This window comes from Hippoglossus stenolepis, chromosome 22 (assembly GCF_022539355.2).
Source record: "Hippoglossus stenolepis isolate QCI-W04-F060 chromosome 22, HSTE1.2, whole genome shotgun sequence".
NCBI lineage: Eukaryota > Metazoa > Chordata > Actinopteri > Pleuronectiformes > Pleuronectidae > Hippoglossus > Hippoglossus stenolepis.
Window position 1 is genome coordinate 11,076,227 of NC_061504.1, and position 13,186 is coordinate 11,089,412.

A 13,186-nucleotide genomic window follows, 5' to 3' on the forward strand; every position below is an offset into this window, starting at 1 on the left:
AACAAACCTCCAGAACATCTCCAACACATGTGCTGTGAATCCGCATCCGGATCCAACATTACTTGGTGTCTGACTATGCAGCAACGCAGACAGATCTTAATTGAATTAAATATTCTCATTGTTTGGAGTTAAATTCTCACTTGCATTCCATTTACTGTCCTCAGTGCTGGTTAAACACACTAGTTATGGTTGTGACCGCTGCGGTCTCATAAGTCTGAGTGACTCACATAGCTATCAGCTCATCACCTAACCACACACATATGCACGAATGACAACTTCCAAACTGCTTAAGCCGAGGATCACTCATCGCCACAGGGAGCGTACGCTGATTTGTGTGCACGCACAGAAAGAGTGTTTTCATCTGCCTCTAATCAGAGAGACCAATGAGGTTAACGATTACTGGAAGAGGAGAGGCAGGGCGAAGAGGAGGATGGAAGAGGGGAAAAAAGGAAAAGAGGAAGTTAGGGAAAGTTTAGGTGAAATGGAGGAAATATGAGGAAATATGAAGAAAACCACAGCCATTATCATCACCCGACACATGGCTGCTCATCTCGTGGTCACTTGACGCCACAGCAGAAAATGAGGAGATGCTCTCGCACCACAGGAAGCGTTAAAAACCCGCAGCATTCATTTCATTGTTCGTGGTTGTCTTCTTTCCCCTCTAATCACCTCTCCTCTCATTTTATCAACCTCTTCTCCCCCTTTGCCTCTCCATCTTCCATCTGCTCGCCCTGTCAGTCATCCTCCTCAGTTACCCCCTCTCACACTCCCTGAGCGAGAGCTGCATCACGCGCGCACGTGTGTGTGTATGTGTGAGTGTGTTTGACATTGCCTCAGGCTGCTCCCTGTCATAACTGTCACATTACGATGAAGCATTGTTGTGATAGCAGACAATATTCAAGGTAGGACATAGAGGAGGAGGAGAGAAACTTTTTCCTTTCTCACTTTCTTCACTCTCTCGCTTTACCCTCTTACAGTTCCTTCCCTCCTCGTCCTCCCTCTTTCCTACCTGTATCTGCTGGGAGCTTTCATTTAGATTGTCCTCTCTCTTCTTGGCCTCCTCCATCAGCTGGGCGTTCTTGCTTTTCTCCTGCTGCTCCTTGTGCCTCAGGTTGGCCGCCTTTTTAGACTGGTCCTTCATCTGCCTGCAAACACACAAGCACACACAAAACAAAAAATCAATAGTTGAAGTCAATAAAGCAACAGATACAGATGACACTCACTGTACACAGATGTCAACAGAAGACGGAGGAGGAGGAGGATGACTGCACACTGAGCTGTAAGTGTGAGGAGCAGCTTTAGATATGCAAGCATTAACTGGTAGTGATCTTGGATAAGTGGCATCTTCAATAAGACATAAAATAAATTAAAATAAAAAAATCACAAATGGATAAATAAAAAAAAAATCCAACAAGATAATATTATATACATTTTAAACCTACACATCTTAGAGCATGGGTATTCAATTCAAATTCAGAGAGGTCCAGATAGAGAAGATTTCCTCAAGCAAAGGTCCAGAACATAGTAATGTCTATCTAGTGTAATGGTTCAGTGCAACATAGAAAAGAAGAAGAATCAATCTAAAAGTGGAGGCTACGCTGAATTTAACACATGGACTTGGACCATGGACTTAGTTAATTAAAGTAGACTTAACATCCAAGATGATGAATGTGTTAGTCCCTGAGTTATGTCCAACGAGAACATTTGCTGCAAATCATTACTCTATGTCATACATTCCTGTCAATTAATATCAAGAAAATAATGGAGAAATTCTTTGGATGAGTCTGAATAACCCAAATAGAAGAATGGGATATTACTGGCAATGTCCACTTGTCCCTTGCAGACAATACATGAAGAACAGATCCAACAAAATCCTAAAAAAACAAATTAGAAAACGCAGAAAATGTTACCAGTTTTATTCTGTCACAGCATTGACATGAATCTGCCACAAAGACGCCACATGTATGCACACAAACAAACAGCAATACCAGCTAAACTGAAATCACTGGGATCTACAATGCTGCCGGCTGACATTTAATATATCGAGTCAAACCGTCACATTCACAACACATTCAGGACACAGTACCTGCTTGTGCCGCAAAGAATAAAAGACACAGGGATTAACTGTTCTGTACAATACAGTGCAGATATAAAAATCCCTTGGGGCCAATATAATGTAAAGATCAGTGACTGAATTCAATGAAAAGCTATGAATCAATGACGAGATGACATCTGAGATTTCTCCACAGCAGGAAGCATGGGGATCTTTTCAGAGGGGGATTACTGGGTGTCGGGAAGCGGAGTCTAAATCATCGTCTGGGGAATGAAGGAGAGAGAGCGCGCAGGGAAAAACGAGGGAGGAAGAGAGAGAGGTATTCTTCATGGGAGCCGCGGGGTTTGGGAACGGAGAAAGGGTTTAATCCCTGTTTAAGCTGTCTGGAAGCCATTGTGGCTCTGTCACAGACCTACAGTATCAGCTATCACACCAGCTTGACTTGATCAGGATCTCTCATACCTTACACATACACACACACACACACAGACACACACACACAGGGACTAAGCCAAACTAATGCCAGTAAGGTTTAACAAAGTCTACTGAATCACGACACAAGTCAAGGATAAGTCAAACAGAAAGGATGGATGTGTAAGAGCACACACACACACACACACACACACACACACACACACACACACACACACACACACACACACACACACACACACACACACACACACACACACACACACACACACACACACACACACACACACACACACAACAAAGACTTGTGAGACAAAAGTAAACAACAGGCTAAGGCATAAGAAATTTATCAAACTCAATAAAAGTCATTATTTCTGCGTGCTGCATGTGTCCTCGAGTCTTTTGTATGTTTGCATTTTTTTTAAATCTGTGTACAGTATGTCTGCCGGCACTGTGAAAATATTTACGCATGTGTGTTCCTGCTATCATAACTTTCTTTTATAGACTCGTAGATTATCTATTTTCTCCACATCCACTGCTGCAGCTGCCAGTGACCGACCTCCAGTGATGGGAATCCACGGCGAGCTCCATCTCGCACCAGCAGCAAAGTATGTGCACTCACGGGAAATCACTTTTACGAGCCGTACGCTGCAAATTTTGTTTTCAAAGGTGGAAACGGGTTCTCGTCGTCACGTGGCGTTTGACCTTTGAGTCCACATCACAAAACGCTGAGCCTGACTCTATTTGAAATCATGCAATCTCACAGGTATGCTGTGTCACATCTAACCTCCACCAGAGAGACTACGTTTTCTCTTTGTAACTTTGTTTGTCTGTTCGTTAGCTGGGCTGCTGGATGGGTCAGGAAAAATAACCTATAAAAAGTTGGTGGGGATCCAAATAAATCAAATAAATACAGTTTATTTATTAACAGTCATATTCATATTCTAGAGTATATTTAATCACATCCCTTTCTTGTATTGTTCCCGTCTTCCTACGCCTTCAACTACCTGCTAAACTAAGCTAAAAATAATGGAGGTCATCCATCAAATTTCTTTTACATCAGTATGACTGCCAGGGAAGTTGAGAAATGATATTGGCAGACGATGGAAACATAAAATCCTCGATGTGTTTGCTAAAAGGTCCAGGGGGCCCGATTGCAAACTGTCCAGAGAAATTTGGGAAGCTGGAGGAAAAACTGATATTTGACGACGGGGGCCAAAAAACCGCTCTGCAGCACCTGGCTGTTCAAAACTCGCAGAATAACAATCGGCGTGCGTGAGTGTGGGTTCCACTTGTGTTGTCTTTGTGTGCGGCTTATACGTGCGAAGCATAACGTCAGATGCGTTATGGGGATATTTTTTTGGTATCCTCTGTTGGGTGCTGATTTCTATTTGAATACTTGGGATCGATTTTGCGCTATACGCCCTGTGTGCATGTGTAACAGGTCATAAACAGGCAGGAATGTTCCTATTGGAGGATTTCCAGGAAGCTCCAACCATCTGGTTAGCTCTCTGAGGTTTCCCCTGCTTCATGCTACATTTACTCTATGTATGTGCACGTGGAACGGACATTTGGTTTGCGATGTTTCCTATTGACTCAGCACTCAGTTCCCACTTACACTCTCACTCTTTCCTATTTCCCTTTTCTAACACTAAACACTTGTTTTGCTCAACCCCTCTCTTGTTTGCCTGTATCTCTCCTCATGTGTATCACTTACATGGGTAACTATCACGCATCTGCCTCAGACCACAGCGACTTCCTCTTCATCTTCTCTCCGCCTTGCTCTCCCAAACCAACCTCGCTCTTTCCCTGCACTTATTTTTCCATTTTCCTCGGACGCCGCTTTATAATCATTTGCGTGATAGCAATCGTTTATTTGCATCAAGCCAATCTCAGAGGACAAATCGTTTTTCTCCTCCTCTTTCCTCTCAGTCTCCTCCAAACCCACACCCTCGCCAAAATGCAACATTACCCTTTACCCTTCGGATAAAAATATTTTCATCAGACCACGGACCATTTCCTCCTCTCCCTGATGTCTGCCTCTCCCTCTTTTGTCACTTCCACCTCTCGTACTCTACCTTCCCTCGCACTCCTCCTCTGGAAAAAAGATAAACCATGGATCACAGGCGACTGCAACAGAGGTCAAACAATCCCTCCCTAACTTTTTTTACCATAGGGGTTTTATCATCTGCATATATATTGTCCCTGTGTTTGCTTGTGACAAGTTTCTAGTCCTTCTACATGGATGTAACATGTAGAGACACTCGCGTCATATGTGATAACACATAAAGTAACAGCTTGAGCTGGAGTTTAAGACCGCAAACCAATAACGATGTATACAATTCTATTGTTAAATGCAGATTGTTATATTCAGAAATCATCTATAAAATGTAACAATTCACAATTTCACAGTTTCAAAATTAACTTAAGTTAAAAATCAGCACGCTAAAATAAATTCATTATATCATCAAACAGAACAAGAAAAGGCAGAATATCCTCCTTCCGTTTAGATGATGTAAATCATGTTTGTAATAATCCTGGCAAGGTGGAAGAGATTAATATACTGACAATGACATGACCATGATTCCAATTCTATGACATTAAATGCATCATTAGGTTAAATAAATGGATCTTATCATCTAGTAACTTCATTATGAGGCAGTTACCGAATCTCCTTCTTCTCTATTTCATCCTCATCTCCGTCCTCCCTGTGGAAAACCCCTGAGAAAGGAGAATTTCCCCACAGGGTTTGATAAAGTATGAGATTAATTATATTTCTGTATTATTATGTAACTGTGACTGTTGAATGAGTTCAGATTCTGCTGTACTGTACTGAACACCATTTGTCAGGCCAGTCCTTTCTTTCCATTTCCACCCCTCTCTGTCCTGATGAACACACCAGATGTACCATGAATATAGATTTTGGAAAATTGCAGTTTTGATTTGAACTCGATGGCTCGGCTGAAGTTGTTTTAATACGCGAAATGTTCCTTCACTCTGCCCACAATGCTGTAAACACAACACGCTAATGTGCAGTGAAACCGCGTCTACACACACACATCAAAAAGTGCACATTTACTTAATTATGCAGTCTTTGAAACGCAGTATGAGCGAACAAGCAGGAAGACGTTTACTCAAACTGTGGTGATATGATGCACGCAAGCACACCATGTGCGCACAGACTCACACAGACACACAAAGGCATACACAGTACACACACACATACACAACTATGCACTCGTTGACACACAGTATGCACGTACACAAGGTACAAGCTAAACTGTGGTGATATGATGCACGCACACAGGCACATGCACACACACACAGATAGAAAGAGGGAAAACTGTACCAAACACAACCTGCTTTGTATTAGATCAAATTTCTGGGTTGGACCACACACACATTTTTTAAGCACAGACACACACACAGACAGACAAACACACACAGTTGTGCGTGCACCTTCACATAAACCAACAACATGCATCCGTTTCCCACCATTTACAGAAATACACTCATGTAAACACTGTGGCACATACTGTAAATCATAAATCATGCTACCATAGACAAACACAAACATACTTGTTGACAGCACTTTGAAATTCCCAAATTTAGCAGGACCACAATAATATCTATACGTTCTAATGCTAAACGCACACACTATTATATGAACTACACAAATATACAAACATAGAATAACCTTCATTAAAGCTTAAAGTTGTAAAATAGTGAATCCTGCTCTCAACCACCAGAAAAAACTGAAAACAAACACACATACACACATTTTATAATCTTCAGTAAACATCAAGCTCTCCAAAATAAAAAAACAACATTTTAACCTCCCTCATTAGCATGCTGCTGATATTCAGGGAGCCACATTAAGGTAATATTAATATTACATTTGGAGCCCTGTATAAATATTTGATCAGAAATGCTCTGGGGGCTCATGTATGTTTACTGCACACAGTTCAACCAACATTAACATCAAGGATTTTCTTTAACTGTTCGGAATTCAGTATTTCCTTTGAAAAATACAGGAAACATTGGTTTGGCTTACTAAGCCTGTAAAAACTAGGAAACATAAAAAATAAACGATCATAAGCACGATACCGTAGATGGTCTTTCTCACGTCGGATGCGGAAGAGAAACTTACAGTACAAGGAGGACATTTTTGAGGATTGAATAAATAAATAATAATAATAATAATAATTTAAGATTTGCAGAATGGCAGTGGGATATCCCTCGGGTGGACCAGTGAATTTGTGGGGTAAATAAGGAGGTAAGGCAGCCGGGGCCTTTGTGTGTATATGTGTACTAACTGCCATGATGTGGGATACTCGAAGCTAGCCTTTAAAAACACTGTGATAAAACTGCAGACAGAATGAAATGTCGTTTTCAATTGCTCCTGTCCTTATGAAAATAAATCACATTGAGGGGATACTTCCACACTTGAGAACGAAGCATGCACTGAGCTGAGAGTGTTTCGATAAGAGTAACAGTGTAAGCATGTGAAGAGGGAGCCGGAGTTGATGTTGGCAGTGTCTCTGTTTAACATGGAGGACAACAAAGTCCCTGAGTGAAACACTGACACTCCTCATAGGCCCCGCTCGTATACCTGCCATTAACAGGCGTCCTGGCTGAACCGATCGCGAGGGGACGGCTCCGAGCACAGGTGTGAAAGAGCTCAAGACGCATCGAGGGCGAGTTATGATCCAAACGCTCTGTGAGCACAGGAAGCGGACAGCCCTGTATTACTGTGTAATAAAACAAAACAATACAAAAACACCTCCCTCCTCCCCACTACTATGTGCTTTCCTCACTGATGGATGGAGTTAACTTCCTCTCCACCTGTGACCCATTAAATACCATAACAACGAGAATGAAATGTCTTTTTTAATTGCTCCTGCTCTCGTGAAAAAATAAATAAATCACATGTTAGGGATATATCCACACTTCCCTAACCATACACTGAAGTGAAAGTGTTTCAATAAGAGTAATAAGCATGTAAGAGAGAGCAGGGGTTGAGGCTTGAGTCCTCCTGCAGCGGTCGGAGATTCTGTTCCAACCTCGCCCTTTGCTGCATGTTCTTCTTTGCTCTCTCTCCCTCCATTTTACGCTTAATGTCCTATCAATAAAGGCAAAATGCTCAAAACATATCTTTAAAAACATATTAATCTAACACCCAAATATATATTTCCTTATTTTTTCCTCTTCCTTCCTTCTCTGGCTGTCTCTCTGTGTCTCTCTCCCCTTCCCGTTAATTTAAATATCATCTGTAACAATAAAGTTATTCTGTCCCACTTATCTGTACATTTGCAGTATAAATGTTGCACTACTTTCTTCTCTTGTTTTTGTCTTGCTTCACCAATAAAAAAAATAAACAATCCAAACACCCGACCACATTTTTAGGTGATTTGAATGTTTCTTTCTTTGGTATAAAAACAATCTTTTATAGGCATTGAGTTCAGTTTATGCCAAAGCAAAAAAGTCACTAATTTATTGCTTGTCTACATATTGTGTTTAAATAAGGTTGAAAAAAACATGCAAGGGAAAAAAAAGGTTGCTTTTCATTAGGTATTCTGTAAGATCCCAAACAATGAGGAGAAGCTACAAAATGCAAATATTAATATGACAAAACTACAAAGCAGAATAATACTCGACTAATCAAAACTGTGAAGAAAAATGTTTTTCGTTTTCCCTGTGTGTGCCTGTGTGTGTGTGTGTGTGTGTGTGTGTGTGTGTGTGTGTGTGTGTGTGTGTGTGTGTGTGTGTGTGTGTGTGTGTGTGTGTGTGAGCAGGTATCTTAAAAGATAACTCAGTACTCATGTCTTCTCTACTGTTGTCACCCACTTGCTTAAAAGTGTGTTTGTGTGTGGAACACAGAAAAAAAACGTGCATGGTCGCTGATACCTTGTGTGTGCGTGTGCATGTGTGTGTGTCTGCTTGTTGTCACCCATTAGCTGACAAATCCGCGCACAACCTCAGCGCTCGGAGTCGCACAGGACCTCAAAGGGATCACACTCACATACACACACAAAAGAAACAATGCAATTCCTTTTAAAAGCTACAGAAACCTTGATGTCACCGGCTTGGCAGTGGATGAGGAGTTCCTTAGCTCAAGATCAAAACAGCCAGAGAAAAAAAAGACAGGATGAGAGAAAAAAAAAAAGGATAGAAGAAGAAAGATACGTTTTTTTTGTCATGTACCAGCAAGGCAATGCTAACTTTTTTTTCTCTTTTGTGTCTATCCCCCTCTAGAGTTGAATCACAAAACACCCGAACAACAGCGGTGATAAAGCTGACAAGACGGCAGGGGGATCAGTGGCTCTAGAATTTGAAAAAAAAAGAAAGAACCAGCAAAGAAAGAGCTGGCACTGCTGGGACCATCACACACGAAACACTCAGACCACCAGATTTATGCAGGAAACAGAAGGATGAAGTGGTTATTATGTGGTTGATCACAATGTGTTGGTCAGAGATATTTCAATATGACTTTAATATGTCTGTTAGAAAAGACCGAATTCAGACGTCGGGAGTTTTGCATGCTGAAATCTCATTACAGTCACTTTCTGAGTAAAGACCATAGACTGAATTTTAAGATGTGGCGTCATTGGCACAAGATGGCGGCGTTTCTATGCAGCAATATTTGGGCTTAATTGCTGCATAGTGGGAGGACATGGAGACGCGTTGTCCATCTTTATATACAATGGTAAAGATGATAGATTCATAAGAGTAAAAAAAGATGGATGTTTTTTAACCTTGGACGAAGCTATATGATGCTACACTTGGAGACGGTTAGCTTAGCTTAGCAAAAAGATTGAAACGTAAGGGGAAACAGTTAGCACAGCTGGCATATTTCTTGGCAATGATGATGACAGTGGGACATGTGATGTTATTTCATGAGTTTTGGAGGTGCTGCTAAGGAGTCATTTATAGCCCTGGACTGAAAAAGGCTGGCTTTTTCCATTACGTTCTTATGCTAAGCTAACTATCTCTTACAGTCCATTTATCGTACAGATATGATAGTGGTGTCAATGTTTTCTTCAAATTCTCCAGAAGAATGTTAATATGCATGTTTCCCAAAATGTCAGACTGTTCCTCTCAGCCCCCACACTAAAAGTTAATGGTCTAATTGAGGTCATGACAACTTTGAGAGTCAAACACGGGGACACAGGCCAGGAAAGATAGTGAACTACGAGTGGAACAGATGAAAAATGGTTCGCCACAACTTGAGCCGAATCCCAGGCCATCTCGGCCGCTTAACAAAATCTGGAGTGATCTCTCTAGAGCAGCCGCAAAGACCGAAACCCAGAAGAAGTAAGAAGACCTCTGAGCAAAAGTTCACGGCTGTCCAAGTTAATAATGGCAACTCGCCGTGGCAACGTTTTTTGCTTGTTTGCTGTGGGAGCCTCAAATTTAAAGTTATTAAAGTCAGCGCTTGCATTAAAAGTTCAAATGCTGGTGTAGTGATGAGACTAGCAGAGAGTTATAAATGAAGGGTGAAAGAACAAGACAATAATGTTTCCTCTTGAAATATAGCAGCGATGTGTCAGAGAACAAGAGCAGAGGGAGAGTCAAGGTGTCTCCCTCAAAGACAGACAGACACGATGAGAATGATTAAAAGAGTTTGTGACGGAGTGAGCGAGATGAGAGAGTGTCTCGATGCAAGGACAAGGAGTATGACAATGAAGAAGAGAGATGAGAGAGACAGTGATGGAAGATGGATGGAAGAAAAATAGGCATGCGGTACTAACCTTGAGGCAAAACTGGGTAGAGCGGGAGACAGTGTTGCATTGTAAAGATAAAAGAGAGAGAAAGAGAGAAGGAGCAGGAAAAGGTGAGAGAGGGGAGAGAGGAGTTGAGCGTTATGTTAGTCAGCTTGATCAACCTTCAAAGAGGAAAGAGATGAGAGACAGGACAGAGACAGACAGACAGACAGACAGACAGACAGACAGACAGACAGACAGACAGACAGACAGACAGACAGACAGACGGGACATGGCCAGGCAAACAGCTGGGCAGGCAGGTAGACGGCCACACAGACAGATCAGTCAAATGCAGGCATTTCTTGGACGCCCGCTCACCTTATAGGACCTCGACAAGCATGACCTCTGAGCATATAAAGAGATAACGCAGACTTCAATGTGTTTTTTTAGCCCAACTAGATTATATGACTATTCTTTGATGAAACACATTAATGCTAGTTTTAATATCACATTTGAAACCAAATTTATAGATTTTTTTTTTTTACATTTATGGGTTGAACATGGCTCATAACGTCTCTGCATTATGACATTTATATATATTCAAAAAGGTGACACCCTCTGAGGGAATCTGGAGAGCAGCACTCATTTTGAAATCTATCCTGAGAGGAAAACCCTCAACCACACATCCTCTACCATCCAGAGACGTATCCCATCCTCTTCTGCCCCCCCCCATGTCTTCAGACACAGCTGTCTCACACACACACCGTTTGAACTACTACCTGAGATGGCCGCCTATGCCTGTGACAGCTCAGGACCGCTCCTCCGACACGGTTGCTTCAGCCCCCGCTGTCTCAGCAGCGCCCACCTGTGCCGGCGGTTCAAACGGCTCAGGACGACCATGGTCTTGGCCGTCAGGAAACCACGGAGATGAAAAACCTTCTACTTCTACTGCTACTGGAGTCGTCTCTCATATCTAGACAACCTAGATAACTTAGCTTTAGCAAGCTAATTGGTATGACGTATTTGCATCTTAGCCCCGCCTCCCAGCAGTGTGTTCTGTTCTAAAGGATTATTTTGAATCTCCAGGGAAAAACACTTAAGCCAAAATTTGAACTTTAAAACTGAAGTTACACTTTAAGGGAACACATGAAAATGCAATAACAACCCATGGAAAGTGAGCAATTAGCCAATCAAAGCAGACGCTGAGACGGCGATCACTACCAATTATTTCTTCTTCAATAGTTTGGACACTGCAGACCACTTCTCTGGCTTCCTCCTGGGGTCACTTGGACAGTGAGCGGATTGTGGAACGGTGGAAAAGTCTATTAAAAAGGCGCACGACATGCAAACGTTAAGATATGAAATTTGAAGAAAATTTACTTCCTAATTTGGTCGGCCCCAAAAGTATTCCACACAATCACTCCTCCTGAAACTGGCACGGCCCAAACTCCAGGGTGAGCTTATGCCTGGGAACGCACACAGGTGTCAGCGTGCCAGAGACAAATTGTCCATTACAGAACAATATAACACGCAATAAACTTCACTAATTTCCCATTACTCAAGTTTATATTCTACATATCTCCAAACCACTTTCCCCTTTCTTTAATTTTCTCTCCATTTTTTCCCTTGCCAGTCTTTTCTGTCAGTTTCATTTTCTGTTTCTCTATCAGCGCTACGTTGCCTTCAGCGTTCCTTCTCTCTCTCTCTCTCTCTCTCTCTCTCTCTCTCTCTCAACGTCTCCACCCGTTATTTCCCTGTTTTTCTCCCTCCACCACCACCTTCCTTTCCCTCTCTCTCTGTTTTCCACTCTTCCATCCAAATCCTTTATTTTGGCCATCAGGGCAGATTTTCAGCTCCATTTCCCCTCAGTGTGAAGTCACCCAGTCTGCTCCAATTACCATCCTAGTTACTGAAATAAATAACCTGGTACCATTACAGCTGCTTTTACACTAGAGGAGAACGACAGAGGCTTTATTTTTACTCTTATTTTACCCACATCTGATCTTTTCATTAGTAACGTTCCCGGTGTTCACTCGTAGCCCAGGGTTAGTCGTGGTGCCAAGCTAAGAGTTGGCTAAGGGCGAATTTATCCTCTTCTGACATACCTGCTAGCTCCAGGCTAAGTCTAAGAATTTACGGCAGGGTTATGTAGCCCTGGGATAAAGTCTGTATTAGTAGGGCCAATGCTTAGCCTAGTTAATAACTATATAAAAAAGTTTAAAACACACTATGTTTGTTAAAAGGTTTCCACACCACCAAGCATAAGACATCTGTGGACAACCAGCAACATAGGAGTTAGGTTAAAATGGCGCAGGGGTACATTGACAGTAGTTTTTGATGCTCATTCTATCATTCTGTTTTTTTTATTCTGTTTGCCTGATGAAGGTCTAGTACCTGATTTCCAGTTGGACAGTGTGGGGGAGATCTTTTTGCAGTTTTCTATCATTTATTTTCTACCATCAGAGACAGCTCTTGGCAAGTAAAGGAATTACTTTTGATGCTGAACATTTCCTCTAGACTGGAAAGTCAACAGCTATTAATGCTAATGTTGGCTCTGTAGCAATAGCAAATACTTCATATAGCACCTTTAATGCTTAACCACAGTGTTGAGTTAACCAGAGATACAGCTTCCCTCATCATACAACCAACAGCTAAAGCAAACCTATCTTCGCATGTTCTAATATAAGCTCTACAAACCAATTACTTCACAGCAAAGTAAACGTGTGTGCTGGTCTTTCAATGAAAAGGGAAATTGTCTACTTAATATTAATTTAACTATAATAGGATGCAAGTCTCCGAACATACTGTGCGGACTAAATTTAATACCTCTAATACCTACACTTTTAAACGGTAACGTTACAATTTTATCCTCAAACTTAGCACTGCTGTAAATCTGCATCTGTGGCTACTGGCAGACTAAACATACACACACACACACACACTTCCAGTTTAAATCCATGACTTTTAAGTCAGCAGGTGCTGAATTATTAATAGTCTA

General features: G+C 41.7%; 1 protein-coding gene across 16 annotated transcripts in view; it reads right to left on the reverse strand.

Moving 5' to 3' along the window:
- LOC118101418 (ELKS/Rab6-interacting/CAST family member 1) overlaps window positions 1-13,186 on the reverse strand; it is a 130,564-nt gene that overhangs the window by 71,867 nt on the left and 45,511 nt on the right. For 11 of the 16 annotated variants that reach the window (XR_004694533.2, XR_004694534.2, XR_004694535.2 and 8 more), the window contains 2 exons: window positions 10,237-10,248; window positions 1,010-1,145 (listed from right to left, as the gene is read on the reverse strand). Coding sequence is in view for 11 of the 16 variants with exons in the window: in XM_047338641.1 (XP_047194597.1) it covers window positions 1,010-1,145; window positions 10,237-10,248 (148 nt within the window). In the remaining 5 variants the exon portion in view is untranslated. The remainder of the gene's footprint in view (window positions 1-1,009; window positions 1,146-10,236; window positions 10,249-13,186) is intronic. The other 5 variants (XR_004694537.2, XM_035147171.2, XM_035147174.2 and 2 more) reach the window with 1 other exon arrangement.